Here is an 18,783-nt window from a genome sequence, read left to right on the forward strand (position 1 = left end):
GGACCCAAGCCCTCTTAGGAAACTCACACATCAAGGGGAGAAGGCTGTGAGCATGACATGGAGAATTTAGGGGGGAATCATTTGCTGCCTGCTGCTACTGCCAGGCTGTACTAAGAGAGAATTCCCCATCTTCCTGGGCCACCTTAACAGCTGTCTGTCACCCCGTTTTCTTCTAAGATAGAATAGGAGTTCTTTGAATTTTGCTCTGGTGTGGCTTGAGGTAACATCCCAAGTTCACTTCGAGCCTTGCAAATCTAGAAACACCTGAGGTGTGTCAGAAATTCCAACGTCTTTTCACATTAGCCCACCGCAGGGGGATGACAGGCTGCTATCCTCCCTTCCTGCTGCTTTCCTAACTCAGGTCCCCGTTTCCCCATCTCTAGAGTCTGCATGACTCACTCGTCCCCCAGAATCAGGCACGTATATGAAGCGTGATTCACAGCCTTCCTCTCATGTTGTGCCTATAGTGAGTCTCACGATCGCCATCTTCTAAGCTAGAAAGCTCTGGGGAGCAGGAGTGTGCACTGGTGCTGCAATCTGTGTGTTTTATGAAATGAAAAGAATGTGCCATAAGAGACAGTGGTTTGGACTAAAAACGATTGACTTCCTGAGGGTCATAAGTACATGGCTTTATTTTGTTTGTTTTGCTTCCTTTGTGTGTGTGTGTGTGTGTGTGTGTGTGTGTGTGTGTGTACTGGGGGATAGTCTCTCTAATATCAGTGAGATTTAAACTGGAATTCTGCTCTTAAACATACAGAAATTGTAGGTAATCTGCTGACTGATCTATACCTACTGAGCACCAGCAAGCCCAGCTATGAATCACAAATCTCAAGTTATGGCCTTTTTTTTTCTGCAAAGAGCTAAATATTTTGGACTTTATTGTCACGTGTGACCTGGCGCTGCTGCTGTAAGATGAAGACAACAAGTAATACAGAAATAAACTGGTGTGTTGATTCCGATCAGTAAAAATACGAGGTGTGTTAAATTTATTCCAACATGTACTTTAATATAATCATACTGGAAGTCTCTGCCTCTGTCTTGACAGCTAAGAGTCGAGCTTCCCTGTAGAGCAGCTCTGTGGCTCTCAGTGAGTGACTTCACGTGCCTGTAACTTAAGTGTCTCATCTGCATTGTGGGCAGATGCGAGCCACTCTGTAGATGAACTGAGGTGGATTTGTGGGAAGAGCTTAACGCAGAAGCTGGAATAGGAAGGGCATTAGATAAGCCACAAGTAACTAGTGATTCCCATCCCCAGAGCTGGAAAGTCCTCAGGCTCGGTGCCCAGTATGCTGCTGTTGGGAGATAGTGGAGCCTTTGGTAGATGTTTGCCTAGTGAGAGGTTCTTAGTACGGGGGTCGTGCCTCTGAGGAGACTGTGGTGGTTCTCACTGATTCTTTTCTCCTCCTCCTCCTCTAATCCTCTTCTTCTTCCTCCTCTTAATCCTCTTCCTCCTCCTCCACTTAATCTTCTTCCTTCTTTTTCTTTTTCCTCCTCTTCATCCTCCTGCTCTTCCTCCTCTTCTTCACCCACTTCCTCCTTTTCCTCCTTTTGTCTTCATCCTCCCTTCCTCAAAATATCAAAGCCTCAGATGCTAGTTAGATGAGGACCTCCAAATGTGTGAACCCAAATAGCACCTTTCTCTTTAAAAGCTGATTCTCTTTGATGTTTTTGTCTTCCTAGCAGTTAAAATTAGACAGAGAGAGAGAGAGAGAGAGAGAGAGAGAGAGAGAGAGAGAGAGAGAGAGAGAGAACAGTGATAAGGAAGGATGCGGTGGTCAAAAGGACACATGGGGCATGAAAGAGAAGACACTAGGAAGGAGGTCACAAGGGGGGGGGAATCGGGTAGGCAGGGGTGGGGAGAGGAGATGAGGGGAGAATCACTAAATGCACATTGTGTGACAATGTCATAATGATACCTCCTATGCTGATTAAAGAACAAATGCACAAAAGTTAATTATCTGCAGTGTTTTGTTCATAGTGACAGAAAACAAACACGGGAATATAGCTGAGTGTGTCTTGGAGTACTGCCTGGCTTTTGGGACATTCCTCCCAGAATTCATTTGCATCTGGATGCCGGGAACACTTCATCTGAGTCTGAGCCAGGCTACACTAATGTTCTTTGTCCCCCAAGATGCCTCGCTGTGGCTCATACAGAAACTACCAGCCCCTGGCTGCCCCGTCAGTGGGAAGAGCACTCTCTGTGAATTCTCAGACCTAGCTGGAGGAAGCACATTCCCTTGCAGGTGAGACACATAGCAGCCTCCAGTGAAGTCACCTGTGGAGCAACCTAAAGTCAGGTGAACTGATACACACTGGGCATCTCACATTGAGAAAGCTTCAGGACCTGGCATGTTCACCTGGCATCCAGCCACCCCAATGACTCAGGAATTTAGAGAGCCATTCATTGTCTGTGGACTGTGTGTGCTGAAGATTTGCTTCTCCCTGGAGTAAGGAAAGTAGCAGAGAATTGTAGGTAGAGCTCCTAACTTCTGGAGACCTGAACCTCTTTAGGAGAGAAGCGTGTGGTCCAACTGAACCAGATCTATGCAGAGGGTGGCTTTTGCAGGAATGTAACCTGGAGGGACTCTGAAGCTAGTTCCGTGAAAGTATTCCTGGTGTTATGAGCTGCTGTGACATTGCTGATAGAGTCTAGCTTCTGGCTCCCAGAGGGAGTGTTTGGAGTGTTCCTTAATTTGTAAATATATATTTCATTTGTCTATCACCTCTTGATCCTAAGAGAGCTGTGTTGGATTCCTATGTCTTAGTTTTAGGAGGTGGGTTTGGCTCAAAACTGTCTGGTGGGGCTGATATAATAATGTCTCCCAGAATAGCATTGGCAATGGGCGGGATCAAATGGTAGTAAGTCACCTCTGGGGACAGGTGACAGGACTGCCCCTTCTGTCTTTATGTTCCTCTCAGGCAGGGGTTATGAGCCTGTGGGTTGTGATCCCCCCAAAACCCTCAGAAACTGCAGACATTTGAATTATATTAATAACAGCAGCAAAGTTACAGTTATGAAATAGCAGCCAAAATAATTTTATGGTTGGGGGTCACCACAGCACAAGGAACTGTATTAAAAAAGTGTCATAGCATTAGGAAGGCTGAGAACCGCTGAACTAAGGGTTCTAGGAGCTGAGAGGGAGAAGGGAGTCTAGAACAGTCGGCTGACTCTGATGTCACAGACACCGAGCTTACATGTGGCTAACAAATCCATCAAGGCTGCACTGCAGGGAATGAGCCTGTGTAACTGTGAATGTATACACACAAGTGTGTTTTCACCACTGCAGGGAATGATCCTGTGTAAATGTGAATGAATACACGCACGTGTGTTTTCACCACTGCATTACTGTAAGCATGTGATACTCAAATATCTCCACGTTTAAAACAATCTCAAGTACGTATCGTGTCTTATCTGAAGTAAGATTGAACCAGTAGGCAGGAAAATGGATCACCCGTGTGTTCCATCCAGTACTCTAGCCTTGGTCTGAAAATGGTGGCTCGGCTTTGTAATTACAGCAAGCCAGAGACTGGAGTAATTCATCAGTATGATCATGAGTGAGTTCAAAGTCATCCTGTGCTATCAGTAAGTACTGGACTAGCCTGAGCTACATAACAAAATGCTATCACATTTCCCCGAAACAAAATACAACAAAGCCATCATTCACCAAGTTGTACACATACACTATCATTCATAATTAATAACTGCAAAACTCACACCCAAACTACAATGGTGGGGGCTGAACCTCTGTGCAGCCAATCAGGGCCACAAGTTCAAGACAGGGACTAGGGAATTTGACTTAGCTCAGGGATCTGTTGCCCGTCATTGAGGACAGACAGGTTTACTCAGTGACTTCCTAGGTCCCTTTCTTATCTGAAGCTCTGGCAGAGGGACAGAGGAAGTAGAGTGTGGCATTCCCCCAAGAGGCTCGGGATTCAAGTGTCCCCTGTATGCCCTTACCGTACCCCCCTCCCCCGCCTCTGTCACACTGCCCCCTGTGGGCATGAGCAGTTAATGCCATTCTCAGTGAATCCTAAGCGCCCCTTGGAACTGAATTGGTTACTGAGTCCCACTGAGAGGAGAGAAAGGACAAACCCCAACCCAGTTGGAAGAGAAGAGAGGGACACAGCAAAACCTGGAGGGGCTAAGACAGAGGACACGGGAGGGGCTTGAGGTTGTCACAAGGATGCCGCCTGACACACACCAGCCCCTGGGTGAGAAAGAACGGGAGCACCGAAGGAAACCTGTGTTGACGTCTGGCTTAGTTAATTCGTGAATTCACGTGGTCAATAAAAGTATAAAAGTTAGTGTTTATAACTACCAGACCCTTTATGACAGTGGTTCTCAACTTTGCTAACGCTGCGACCCTTTAACACAGCTCCAATCATGTTGTAGTGACTTTCAGCTATGAAATGATTTCATTGCTACTTTATAACTGTAATTTAAATACTGTTATAAATCATAATGTAAATATCTGATATACAACTCCCCCCACGGGGGGGTCACGACCCACAGTTTGAGAACCGCCGCTTTATAACTAGTCTGCCTTTAAGTTCTAAGTGTAATGAAAAAAACAGGAATGGAAGCAGATTATGGGGCCGAAAGGCCTGAGTCCTTTAGCAGGGATGCCGCGGAGGGCACAAGGAACAAAGAGGAAAAGCGGCTGACCCTGCAAAGCGATGATGTGGGGAGGGGGACAGAAGGGGGGAGCTGTGGAGGCCACACTTGAGCACGTGTGGAACAGCAAGAGGGGAGCGGCTGTCCTTACAGCTTCCTATGTCCTCTGCAGAGTAAGCCAGCGCCCTAGAGGGAACGGAGCTTAACCGAACTTCTCGCAGGCGAAGAGCCATGAAAACTCTTTGGCACCGCTGGCTGCACGGAGCAGACTCCCAACCAGGGACACCTCGGCTGCTTCTGGGGTCAATAGAGGGTCTCTGCTAGGCTCATCAAGAGAGGACTGAGCGCATCCCTAACGTGGATCAGCTGCTCTGGGCTCTGCTGCAAGGGTCACAGTGCAAGCGCGGTAGGTAAAAGCGTTGCGCTTTGAGGGCAGCTGCAGTGAAAGCCGTAACTGGCTTCTACGTGCCCGCACAACTACGAAGTTCCCAGGCTCTGGTATGATCCCTCCAAGGCGGCAATGGTGAGGCACAGGTCTGCGCTGGACAGGGCTAGAAAGAGCCCACCAACCCTGCGCTGAGTCAGCTCTGAGCCCTGTCTCACCAGCTGGCTCGGACCTGCCTCTGGGCTGTTGTGCAGTAAGCGAAGGACTCCGCGGGGATTGCAACCACTGAAGATCCGCCACAGAAAGTGGATGGGCTTTTAATTTGTTACATGCAGCTTTTACTGGACTCTGCTCTCAAACAGGAGATTCGTGGGGGGTGTTTTAATAAATATCCTGATGGACCAGTCTGAACTGAATTCTTTTCCACTCCACAGAGGAAACGGCTACCCTGGGCAGGGCAAAGATAAAGACACTGCGGTTAGTTAGTACCAAGAGATCCAGGCTAGAAGTCCAACTAATTCCAAATCCTGAGGCAATCCTGGGAGATTTTTCTTAATCATGGGACCAATCTCGGTGGGGGAAAGTAAATAAAATAAACATGAAAACGAAAACAAAAAACCTTCAGGCACTACCAGTGGCGGCTCGCCCTCTTGTGGCCAGTATTGGTATCGACGCCTGGCCCACCAGGCCCCGGCTTTCGGTCGCCTCGGAAAAACAATCATTAATAATACACCAGGACTGTTTAGTACCAAAAGTACTTTCACTTAATAATATAAGAAAACGTCTAGCATGGGGATGAGGAAATGAATGCTCTTCTTGGCGCTCATTAGGACTTCTAAACCGATCCCTTCAGACTCGGGGACATCTTTCACAGGGTATCAGATTGTCGCTAAACTGCCACTGAAGACTTCCTGGGGAAGCTCTGGCCATCTTGTTCTTCCCTACCGACTGTCACTTCGGAGCGGTCTTAGTTTCGAGGACGAGAGGCCACAGAAGCCTCTTTTCTTCCATCTGCGGTGCCCGAACATTCTTTCAAAGAAGCTTTGCATTGTAGCCGAAGAATATCCCTACAATGTTGGTCCAATTTCCAGCTCCAGATTTTTATACAGGGTCTTAGAGTGGGCTCAGTTAGTAGAATGTTTGCCTGGCATGCATGAGGACTGAGCTCAAGGCCCACTACTGAATACGCACCGTGTGGGGGTGTATACTTGTAACTCTAGCTCTCAGTTGGTGGACACAGGAGGAGCAGAAGTTCAAGGCCGGCCTGAACTACATGAAAAGGTGTTCTTAAAAATGAAATAACAACAACCAAACACACGTAAAAGCATACCGTGAGCAATATATTCTACAACGTGAGTATGTAACGGAATTTCTGAAATCTATCCGGCCTGGTCCTCAGCTGATCTTGATCCTCGTTTAGGCGTGTCCGCTGACTGTGTGGTGGAAAGAAGGTGAAGGGGTGGGATCTCTCAACACTTTGCTTGCGGAGAATCCACCCGGGGCCGCTAAAGAAGACTCCCTCAGCCATCTAGTCCAGGTGTGTGATACAGCCAGGAGCTAGCCTGTGCTACCGGCCTCCTGTGTCATGCTCGTGGGAAGGTGAACCAGGCCCTCGTCTCAGCACCAGTTGCCACTTGGAGCCATTTATTGTTGAGACAGATCTGTTGCGCTCGGAGAGGTAACTCTACTGCTTGTGGGCAGGAGTTTCACTACCTCAGAGCAGAGGCTGAACCCGGGGCCAGCGCCCTCCCCAGACAGGCGTTCACACGGGCAGGCGTGGAGGACGCTCTGAAGGAAAATGGTATCTGAGGGAAGCTCCCCTCTGTGCAGTCCAGGGATTATATTTGGGGGCGGGGGGAATGAATGTGTACCTTGGAAAAAAGGCCGGAGAAAGGCCGAATCCAGGATATCAAGGGTTCATTGTAAGTTGGGAGGAGAATTGAAGCAGGAACCCAAAGTAGTTTCAGCTGCTTCAGAAACAAACTGGATTCAGGAAGTAAAGAGAAACATGGGAACACGGATTTTACCTGTTAAGTTAAAGGGAGCTCGCCATGTGGTCTGTCTCTAAGCACATTTCCTTAAAGGGCCTCTGCATTCAGCACCTGTGAAGAATTCTCTACTCATAGGCAGCTGCCCCACAGAGAACAGCAAGCTGCTCCTAGTTAGGAAATTTCACCCACAAGGCCCTGCGGAGCTCCAAGTCTCCAGAAACATGTTCTTTGAAAATAGCAGAATGCAAAGATTTTTCTGTTCCCGGTGTGTTTTTTGTTCTGTTCTGGTTTTTGTTCTTGTTTTTGTTTGCTTGCTTCCTTACCTTGTTTTGTTTTCTTTCATGGGGGGGGGGGGGGGCACAGCAGAGGTGAGAGGGGATGTGGCCTACTAGAAAGTGAACAGAATTGGGAGGTGGATTCAGCAGATAAAACCTGCAAGTTTTCTCTGACCCTAATCACCAGAGTTCCACCCCAGAACCTATGGAGGAAGAAGAGAAATCATTCCCAAAAGCTATCCTCTTACCGCCATGTGTGCACAGGGCATGAGAAGGTGCGCATGCGCACACACACATACATGTATACATACACACAAACACAGCACACACATGCACACACTTTACACAGACAAAGACAGCAAACACATACACACATATATACACACACTGTGCCCACAAAAGACAGCATATGCACACACACAAACACAGCACACACATGCACACACTGTACACAGACAAAGACAGCAAACACATACACACAATAACACACACACTGTATTCACAAAAGACAGCATACACATGCACACACACAAACATGCTGTACACACACACAAACACAGCACACACATACACAAACTATACACAGACAGCATACACATCACACATGCACACACACTGTACACACACAAAGACTCCATACACATGCACACACACAAACACACTGTATACGTGCATACATACCAACACACACACAGACAAACATCATCCACACACACAAACACAGACACACCACACACACAATAAAACAAACACCTAAAGATAAAAGTAACAGAAGGAACAACTCTTACAGGCTTATCAAGAATCCTGTTTATGAATTTCTGATTTGGGCAATTTGATTGGCCTTGAGAATATTTTTTTTTTCATTTTTCTTAAATCCCACGATGGCCATGTATAAGCCTTATTACATTCTCTATAAAGATGGCAAGGTCACCATTTATTATATTATAATAATCACCATTATTCGGGTGAGATAACCAAAGAGTAAATGTTGAAAGGGCAACAAAACCACAGCGTGAGGAGGCTCCAGGACTGCAGCCGGCACCCTGGTGACTTGAGCAAGCGGGAAGAAGCTAGCGCTGGGCTTGATAATACGGGTGCCACAGAGAACATAAGGCCAGGAAGTCAGCCATTTCTGTCCCTTTGAAAACTGTTTGGGGCTGTGCTTGTTTCTGCTCTCTGCCATCCCCGAATGTGTAGGAGACAGCTCCTGAAACCAAGGAAGGGTGAGGTAGAGAAATGAAGTGAATGTTGGAAGTCCCCCAAGTTCTTTAAAATCAATGGTGAATTAACACGTTTCCAATAAAATCCTGTCATCAAAGCTTCGCTTTGGGGCTTACAGTCATTCAACAAGTGTTTATTGAACACACACCATCAGATGCCCACCCTCAAAGACTTTGGGGTGTTTCCAGGACTCCACCTTCCAGAGGCTTGCACCCCAGATCCTAGCTCTTCCGTCCTATGTCATCTGTCTTCTGTGTTCAAGGGAACTGGGAATGCAGCATCTGTTCCAGGGATCAGAGCAGATTTCCCCCTTTCTCTCACCAGAACGGCACAAAAAAAGTCTGCAGTGGCCATACTGCATGAGGCAGATAGTATTTCTGATTCCGGGTGGAATGTCCCCTGTGGATCCAGTAGACAGAGAATTAGCAAGTCCAGTCTACAACCCAGTGCTAAGAGTTCACCATATTCTTACAAAACCAAGGCCCGATTTCAGTGAGTTTTGACTCCCTAGCTTATAAAACAATACTTTCTATCTCATAGTGGTCCCAGGATGGCATGAGACAGGCTGTGTGTGTCATGCAACTCACTTGGCTCAGTGCAGGCCTTGAGAAACTTCTGTTACTTCAGTGGCCTTGGCAGGGTGGCATTTTAGAGAACAGAGTAATGGGAGGTGGGTATCAGGCTGTAGAAAAATTAAAAATGGGTCTGCCTTTCAGCTTGTGGCTGGACTGTCACAATTACTACAATATTACTACAATTTATATTTTATAATTTTATAATTATATATATACAATTTATATTCTTTATTGAAGCAAAATAAAAATATGACTTGTGTGTGGCCTTCTAAGAATATATAAAAAAAAAACAACTAGAATTGCCACAAAGAAAGCTCTGTGGGAAAGAGACCTTTTTAAGAATGTTACATATCATGAATTTAAAAGCAACAGTAACATAGCACAGGTCTTACATGTTTAGAAAAGCAGTTCCCTGCAATAGCCAGACTTCCAATGGGGACTGATCTACGATAGTGTGCCCATAAAGTCTACCACAGTTCGGAGGGGACGAGGAGATGCAGGTGTAGTTCACCTTCACTAACAACCAACGAGTCACTAATCCAATGACTTCAGGGTCTGGACTCTGGTTTTCTTAAAGTAACTCATTTTCTCTCATTTGGAAGTTCATTTAGATGGATACATCTGTTTCGTCATGGACATAATAGGCTATCTACAAGAGCTAGGGGATGCTGTTGGCGAGAATACCCTCTCTGTTCTCTGCAGGGCAGTAATCTTTCTCTGCAGTCTGGTTTCCCTGCCCACAGACTCTGGGCTGCCTGAGAAGATCTCTAGTTCTCTTCCAGTTCTGACACATGTGTGACTGTAGTTCTGGCCTGCACAAACTGTCTCACAATGTGATTAGACCTTTCTATTTGTATTGGAGAACACAGGCTTCTGTCTTGTGCTGTAAACCTCACAATTCTCAGAACAAACAAAAACAAATATAAAACCCCCAAACCTCTTCATTATACTGGTGGTCCAGCCCTGAGCCCCAGAGTGGCCCACCATCTGTGTCCGCTGTCTGTACTCACACACCCCAGCGCTGTCCCACGCAAAAATGGGAGTCCTGCCTTCTGCAGAGCTATCCAAAACCATTTACCTGAGTTTCCTTGGACCAAGCAGAAGAAAACAGCAAAGAATAACAAGACCTTCATGTTTTCTGCCTCCCTCGGTCCACTCTGCTCGTCTGAGCAGGAACACAGGTGTGACTAAAGATTGCGTGACGCCAGGTGGTGAGGGAGGAAATGCGGCCTTTATAGTTTTGAAGAATGCGACCTGGAAATGAGTGCATTTATCTGCTCTACTGCGTTAGACTGTGGGCAGAAGAACCAGGTAATCTTTCCCTTTTTTGGCCTAAAAATAGACAGGCATTGTGACATTCCCTAGAGGCAGAGATTGGCCAGTTAAGCTGGGAAACTTGAAGAAAGACAATCAACAGGGAGCCCTGGCTACTTCGCACCAAGCGCTACAGTCGTAGGTGACAGAGATGTAACCGTGTAAAGATGTGTCCTGGGCCTTCAGGGTATTCAACCGGGGCTGGACGCACCTCAGCTGAGAACACCACAGAGTCTGACCAGAAGCCACTCCCAGATATTTGCTCAACAGAAACAAGGCCCCATGTACACCCAAGAGGGTGTACAAGAACAGTCAGAGTAGTGTGACTCATCAATCTGTAGACAAAATTTAAGCGGCAGATTACGACATCATGAAACAACTAGTCACCTCCCACCCAGCAAGGAAACAGCAGAACACAATGACAATAGCAACGATATAGGGATGCCGAGTAAAAAGTTTAAAAAAAAAAAAGACCAGATATAACACACCAAATTCACAAAGTTGCAGAATCGAACTGGAATATTGTCCAGCAGTCATAGTTGAGTTCCCAGGAGGAGGCCTTAACCTCTCTGAGGAGCCAATGGGAGGTGAGTTGAGAGGTGAGGGGAAGGGGAAGGAGAGGAGGGAGGGGGAACTTGGATTAGCACGTACAAAAATTAATTAATTAATAATAAAAACTTTATATATATATATATATATATATATATATATATATATATATATATATAAAGAGTTTAACTGAAGTTACCCTACCGAGGAGATCAAGCCCCTCCCAGAAGCTGTAGGTTACCAAATAACTTTTACTTTTAAAAATAATTCATTTCCCTTCTAAAAATGGAATGTTGGTTGCCAAATTCATCCTCTAAATATATCCACATTAAAACCCATTTTCTTATATCCTTATTATCAGGTTTACACATCATCCCAAGGACAAAAATCGTGACTGTGGGGGACTGGAAAGATGACTCAGCGTTCAAGAGCTCTTGCTGCTCTTACCCCTCATGTTCTGTTCCCAGCTACCATGTGGTGGCTCGCAACCATCTGAAACTACGGTTTCAGGGGATGACACCCTCTACTGTCCTTCATGAGCACCAAGCATATTTATGGTGTGCATACATCCATGCAGACAGAACGCACATATAAATAAAAGAACATAATGAGGACTATGTCCCTCAGTGCTACGTCTGTATGAATTTGACCCTCTCTTAGTTCCTTGAATTAACCTTATAATTATAATTATAACTTATAATTAATCAGACCAAGTGACAGGGAACAAGGAATCGCCCGGGGCACTTTTGTCTCTATTGTAGAAAGGAATCTACACGTACACCGAATTAGTTCTTAGCGAGCACACATTGTTACTCTTGCTTCCTCTGAGTTACACTGCAGCTGGGCAATGCAGACACTGCCGTGACTCAGTCTTCCAAGAAGTAGCTGAACCCAGATGTCCGGAGAATGAGGAAAAGTGTAGAACGTGGTAAGAGAGGCAATACGTGTCACAAGTCTCATAAACATGGCTGATGGAATGGCCTCAGGGGCAAACCTGAACTCCAGTATGTTGGACTGACTGCCTTTGTCCTTCCCTTACCTGTGAAGTCTGCTGGCTGCAGGTGAGAGAGAAGTCAGCTTGTTTCCGAAGTGTTGAGCCTCTGGCTTCTCAGATCCCTGGGTCTCTAGGCCAAGCACTACTTAAAGATACATCCTCTTAATGAGCTGTCTTACAGAGAAACAGAAGTGCTGACTGCCCACAACAGGTGCCTCAGATAAGAACATAGCAGGCAATGACCAGAATTCTCTGTGCTGAGAGTTCTTAGGAGTTAGAGGATGATGGCGTTGAGGTCCAAGCAGGGAGTCCCCAGAATGCTTTCCTACTTCCCTCAATGCTTAAATACAGTGGCCTCGTGTACCATCCTGTCACCAACAAGCACTTCAACCCAACAGAGCCATGTCTGAGACCCTCGGAGAAGATCTCTGCTCATCAGGAGACTGCCTTGTTTCTCTGCCTTCCTCGTCTGCCCAGAAAAGCTGATGTTATTTGGGATTGCTCCAGGAACCTAGTCTGTTTCATCAAGAAAGCAACAGAACCCGTGTTTATGAATTCGATCTCACAGTAGTTTCCCTTCCTACTCTAAAAAATTTCTTGGGAGCCACGGTATCAGTTCCCGTGACCTAAGTAGCAAAAACAAGCCAGGCCAGAAAAGCCCAGGTCGTAAAGTTGTAATGCCGACCACACATACAGACAGGGAGAAAAGGTTAGACGTGGTTGTCATAGGTCATAAAAAGCCAACTTGGGAACAGCATTGACTGAACTTGCCAGCTGTCAGCTGCCTAACTGACTTCGGGTACTGAGGAAGAAACAGATTTCCCAATGATGGGGAAGTCTCAAGAAATGAACAAAGCAGAGGGATCAAAGCTCTGGAAGACTTCCATGGTTCAGTGGGAGGGAGGACATTGTGTGTGCAAGGTGATGTGGAAACGAGGAAGACCGGGCAGTCAGCTGTGCCCCAAGTGGCTCTTGAATAGCCTGAGGTATTGCTGGCTAGAGCATCTTCCCACCAGAGTACAGCTGGAGTCCATGAAGATCCTGTCATTGTTTGGGATTCTGTAATAAACAGCTTCTGAAAAAAGATCATGAACAAGATGATTAATAGATCTGATGGTTCAAAATTGACCCCAAGAGGCCATTGTGTCCACTTCCTTGTCCAAAATCAGAAATGCAAAATTTACCTCAGATGGGTGACAAAGATATTTTTTATCCCTTGTGAATCTAGTGAGGCTCTACAACCTTCCTGGGTTGTAGTCATATCATTTTAAAGTCTTTATCACTTTAATGTTTAGAAAGTTCTGCCTTACATTAAATTTAAAATTCTGTAGCATTTAAGTATTCTACAGAATACAGTTCTATGCTCAAGAGATATGGTGCTGTACAGTCATGCATATCCTGAGGCATAGGGCATTTGTTCCTTAGCATGTATATTTCAAATTTAAGAATAAATGCAATGATTTCATGGGGAACCGATAAAGATAAAATAATTAAAACCACCAGTGATATTTACATTGGACTCTGTATTGATTTCAAATAGTTTTAACAATGAATCTCGTGCAAAATTATATGAACATTTGTTTCCTATGAGGACAGAAAGCTACCTTTGAGGATTTTTTTATCTTTTCTTTGGTTTCTCACTGCTTTTGTCTTTGTTGCATCTTTGTTTTAATATCCTTTTAAGTAAACATACCTTAGCTTGCTTAGTTAGATATGGCTCTCTTTTTCACACTATGGTGTTCTTCCCAAAACTTCAAAATGTTTTTGTGATCACCTGGGGGATAATTTCTGAGATGCAGAGCAGCTGAGATGACAGGAACATGCATTTTGAGTCTTGTGTTCATACAGATAGATCACTTCATAAAGTCTTTTGTAGGTTTTCTGTGCTTCTACTGTACGGAGTTTGGCTCCTGGTTCAGCTGGCTTGGGGAGTTAATGATTACTCACAGGTGTCCCGAGAGCACAGAAACTAGAGAGGAGCTTTAATGGGGCTACAACAGCTTAGAGCAGCTCTCCCCTTGGGTACCACACAAGGACAAAGAGCACAAGGTCTAGCATCCGGGTCATGGAGGGAGAGAGAGGTTTCCTTACACACAATTGTCTTGCAAGAAGTTTGTCCCTATGTTGAGAACTCAACTTGTAGGCATGGTGTGGTGTTTTCTTAGCACTGGAAGGGTAAGGTCAGGAGTTCAAGGTCATCCTTGGCTACATATTGAGTTTGGGGATGGTGTAGGCTACATGCATTCCTATCTAAAAGTAAAGACACTTTACAAACAAAAAGAAGCTCAAAGTTTACAGCTACCACCTGAGTGATTGGCTTGGATGCGGAATGGATGAGGCTTTGTATTTTGAAGTCTTCTGAGACTAGAGGGAAATAAGAGCAGGTTTTACTTTTTCTTATCTTCTTTTAGCATGTATATTTATGAAGACATGTGTGTGTTTCTGTGTCTGTGTGTCTGTGTGTGTGTGTGTGTTCTTAATTCATGCTGTCTGCAGCTATAAATGTCAGTGAGCAGAGACAGAGGGTGAATCTTCAGGTTGTGTTTTATTGAGAGCTTGCGGTCTGAGAAGACCAAGTGCTAACAGCTGAATCAGACTGTCTTACATACCTTCCCCAGCCATCCAGCTTCAGAGCGGGTTGGAGGATGTTGGAAAGAAGCCAGCCCAGCACTGCAGGTCCTTCTTGAGCTCAAGATGTAATGTCCTACAGGACTGGTGATGAGTCACCTTTCTGAGACTTGTGATGTCTGTACTTAGGGGTTAGAAAGAATGTGGAGAATTTCCTGTTTAATACACTGCTGATAGAAAGAATAATAATTCTCCATCTAAAGAGAAATTTGGGCACATATTGTAACAATAAGTACATACTCTATGACCCAACAATGTTAACTTTATTACTTGAATCATTTATAAGAGATAACTAAAATGTTTATCATATAATTACATTTATTATCAAAAGATTATAAGTTAATAAATGATATTAGGTTCATCCAAGAAATAGAATTTATATAGTCACTCATAAAAAGGCACATTATGTGTAAAGACCTCCAGAATGACATTTTAAAAGTTGTATAAAAGTGATCTTGCAGTTGAATCTGCATAGCATTTTCTTAAATATGTTCTTTGGAAATTGGAGTATGTAATGAAATGATGTGTAAGATTAGATAATGAACTTCTAGAACTGAACATACAAGGAAGCATATTACATCTGCAATAGGTGGTGTCCAAGTTCACTGAAGAACATTCCATGCTTTATTAATTATGGCTCAGGAATGAAAGGGACCCAATTAGGAGACAGTAGATTGAAGTTTTCTTATTTGAAAAGATGAGCTGGACAAAGGGATTCTACCATATAAGGCTCCCTTTTTTATCCAGTGCTATGGAATGTCTTTCTGTACACTGTGAATATGTGTTGCTCTCATTGGTTGATAAATAAAGCTACTTTGGCCTATGGCAAGGCAGGATAGAGCCAGGTGGGAAATCCAAGCAGAGATACAGGAGAAGAGCAGAGTCTGAGAGAAATCAGTCGCCACCAAAGGAGCAACATGCCAGAGCACCACTAGTAAGCCATGGACCATGTGGCGATACACAGATTAATAGAAATTGGTTAATTTAATATAAGAGCTACTTATTAAGAAGTCTGAGCCATCAGCCAAGCATTTCTAATTAATATGAAGCCTCTGAGTGATTATTTGGGAACTGGAGGGTGGGAGAGAAACCTCTGGCTACAATCCAGTCTGCCAAAGTCATCAACTGAGCAGGAAGGCAGTGGTCCTCTTTCCAATGTACTTGGCTGTGTTTGGTCATCTCCACCCAACCTGCAGGTTCTTTAGCAAACCCCCAGCTCTCTCCGACTTCTTATTCCCTTTTTTCTGATCACACTGGCCTCTTCACAATACTCTTAAAATATACCAAATAAAGCTGGTCCTCAATGCGTTGTCTTTTACTGTCCCATCCCCATGGTGTCCATGTCCACCATGCCCCGACATATTAGGGTTTTATCCAGTGTCTACCTTCTCAGTGAGACTCTAAAAATCAACATTCTGTCTCCCAGTTTGTATTTCCTTCCATGATTTTCTTCTCTCGTTGTATTTGCTGTTTTCTAGCATGCCATGTATCTTTCTTACAGATATTTATCATGGTTTGCCATGACACTAGGAATATAAAATACATGAGCACAGTGAGTTTGCTAATGATTGTTTGAAACCAATAATAATAGCAACTGAAGTAAAGATGTTTGCTAGATATTTGTTGAGTAAGTAAATGAGCAGATGAATGAAGAACAGAAATAATACTAGATTTAAGACTAATAATGAAATACCTATACCTGCTTTCTTACAGGGAAGGTTTTAAATTCTTCCATGCCTCCATCTCAGCTTTATTCCTTCTTTGAGTATGTCTCACATGGACATGCATTCCACCACTCCACCCTCAAGGTTCATCTTACTCACTATCTTATCTCACAAACACACAAAATGCCTCCTTGAATACATTTTTGTTCTCTTCACTTAAGGAACACTGACCTCCTACAACTGAACATCTGAGGCATTGTTGCTAATAGAACTCAATCCTCAGTCTGGAGCCCAACTGTCCCCCGCTTACCAAGGTATGGTAGCTCAGAAAAGAAGGAAGAACAGAGGAGTTATGCATCACTGCTTTTCAGGACCACTTCCCATTGACCTCTATGACTCTCCAGTCCACCAAACCATCTCCAGTCTTAAGTTTTAGAATTGTGTTATTTCTGGCACTTCAATTAGTATGCCCCACCACCCCCAGAAAGTCATTTTCTGAATTATGTAGGGGGGGGATATTCAATCACCTGTGAACCCTAAGTTTGCATTTGTATTAATTAAATAAGACTCACTTTGGGTCAGGAGGCTGAGTTACCAACTAGTTGACAGAAAGTAGTCATAGAGCATCAGAGCGCATCCAGGAGAGATAGAGAGACACAGGAAACCATAGAGAGGGATTTGGAGTGGCATGGCCTTTTCTGGTTTGGCAGAGCAGAAGCATGAGCCTTTTAGAGATGCCAGCAAGGAGAGGTTAGCTAGTTGTGACCCAGCCTGTCTGAGCTAGCAGGATTTCACCCCAGCCTTTGAATCTTGAGACTTATTTATAAATAGAACAACAGAGATTTAGTTAAAGATACCTTTAGTGGTAGCAACAGAACTGGTGCCCGTGGGAACAGAACTCATGCCAGGCTACAGCCTGAGCAGCCAGGCTACTACCAGAGAAGCAGGCCTGTAACTGCGAAGCTGCAACTGCTGGCTGAAATAAGAGTAGATTAAGGGGCAGCCACTGTGCCGAAGTTAAAACAGCAGAAGTAGAGATCCTTTTTCCCAGAATGGCATCTCTAACAGGTTTTAGCACTTACTGACAAAAGACTGCAACTTGGGGTTTTCATTTCCTCTTTTCCCAGGGTTTTAATACAACATTCAACTCCTCGCTGGACATCTGCGAACGCTTTAGAGCTCAGTGCATTCAAAGCAATCTCTCCGTCCCTCTCTTGTGCTGTGTGGGTAGCTTTGGTTAACATAACTCACCTCTACCCTGTTGTTCCTCCTTCTCCGTGGCCACCAGTCCCGTGAACTCCACTTCCATAGAGTCGTCTGGTGAGTTCCTCTCAACTGTCACTCACCTTTAGTCATGATTGACTTTCTCCAACTTCAAGGGCTGCAACCACCTCTCCCCTGGTCTTTTCGCTTCTCCTCTCTAGTTCATTCTTAGTTCTGTCGTTAGAATGAGCATTGAGAGGCTCTGAGCATCCTAGAGCACCTGCTACAACTTCCTCTTGTTCAGCAGTCCAAGATGTTGCTATCTGATTGCCTTGGCGACATCTCGCCAATTCCTGTGGGAAGCTCACCTGCTTCTGTGAGTTGACCTCCCTTGCAGCTCTACTTAAACTCTCCCCTTCTAATTGACTAACCAACTCCTCATGTCCCTATTCCTTTGTGCAAACTCCACCCTATGTTCAGAAATGTCTGCCCTCTCTCCCAACTTGACTAGTTTCTAGTCATCTTACAAAACCTTCTCAGATTTCCCCAGGAGCTACTTCTTAATGGTCTACCAGTACTGTCTGAAATACATCCTTGTTAAAGCATAAATACAGACGTATTTTTCTGTCCATTCAGATATTTATTTCTGTGTGTATCTTATCCATGTTTTTAATTCATACTTCTTAGGACGCATGACAAAAGAAAGCAACCAAAATTATTCCTGAAGTGAGAGAACACCTTGTTTGAATGCTTTCCTATGAAGGTTTATCACAGCCACCTCTTCCGGCATGAATGACGTGACTTTGAAGATGTCTCTGAAGTTAGCAGGCCTTTTGTAAGCTAGTTTGTAGACAGCTCTTGTTATTTACTTTTGTCATAATAAAATGTTTAGATTGCCCGACATGGGTAGAGATGCCTCCACCTTTCTCTGTTTAACCACCTCTTCAGGGCTCCCACACCGGGAAGGACACCGCAGTTCAGGTGAGCTGGCAGGTGTGCAGGCCTTCGGCCTTAGTTATTGGTGACATCAGTTTGTACGTGTGCAGCAGGTTTCATTCTTTCTCGGACGGTTACATGTATTCTTTATGTATGTATTTGCTATTCACTTGTGTGGGGCAAAAAGGGAAAAGAGTGGCCTGTGGAAGCTGTGCCAAGAACAGTGGGTCTGAGTACCTCAGCTACAAAAGGCTCCACGTTTGTCTTGGACATCCTAAATGCACCTGCCACGAGTCCCTAACTCTAAAACTCGGTGTCCTCTGTGTAACATAAGATAGGGAGGAGGAATTCTTTCTCTTGGATAGCTAACAACACCAGCGCATCTGAGACCCCACCACATTGACTTCTCCCCAAAAGCCTCATTGAGAAAATG

The 18,783-nt window shown here is 44.7% G+C and overlaps 1 protein-coding gene across 2 annotated transcripts; it reads right to left on the reverse strand.

Moving 5' to 3' along the window:
• Positions 1–7,869: 7,869 nt before the first annotated feature.
• On the reverse strand, positions 7,870–14,663 carry LOC142856873 (sperm-associated antigen 11A). 2 transcript variants are annotated; one of them, XR_012911736.1, is made up of 3 exons: positions 14,529–14,663; positions 11,965–12,994; positions 8,805–8,886 (listed from the first exon to the last, which is right to left on the reverse strand). XR_012911736.1 is itself a non-coding variant. In XM_075984514.1 (2 exons), exons 1-2 carry the CDS (start codon positions 10,193–10,195, stop codon positions 8,723–8,725), a joined length of 219 nt encoding a protein of 72 aa, XP_075840629.1. In that variant the 3' UTR covers positions 7,870–8,722. The 2 variants fall into 2 exon arrangements, 1 of the variants encoding a protein (XP_075840629.1); XM_075984514.1 differs by lacking the exons at positions 11,965–12,994; positions 14,529–14,663 and adding an exon at positions 10,141–10,195 and having other exon boundaries at positions 7,870–8,886.
• Between the last annotated feature and the right edge of the window lie 4,120 nt (positions 14,664–18,783).

This window comes from Microtus pennsylvanicus, chromosome 9 (assembly GCF_037038515.1).
Source record: "Microtus pennsylvanicus isolate mMicPen1 chromosome 9, mMicPen1.hap1, whole genome shotgun sequence".
NCBI lineage: Eukaryota > Metazoa > Chordata > Mammalia > Rodentia > Cricetidae > Microtus > Microtus pennsylvanicus.

Excerpts from the sequence above, each read along its gene's own strand:
- LOC142856873 (XM_075984514.1), bottom strand. The coding sequence starts at position 10,195 with ATGAAGGTCTTGTTATTCTTTGCTGTTTTCTTCTGCTTGGTCCAAGGA. Across the intron at positions 8,887-10,140 it reads CTTGGTCCAAGGAAACTCAG|GGGACATTCCACCCGGAATC; the intron begins GTAAATGGTTTT and ends CTGGATCCACAG.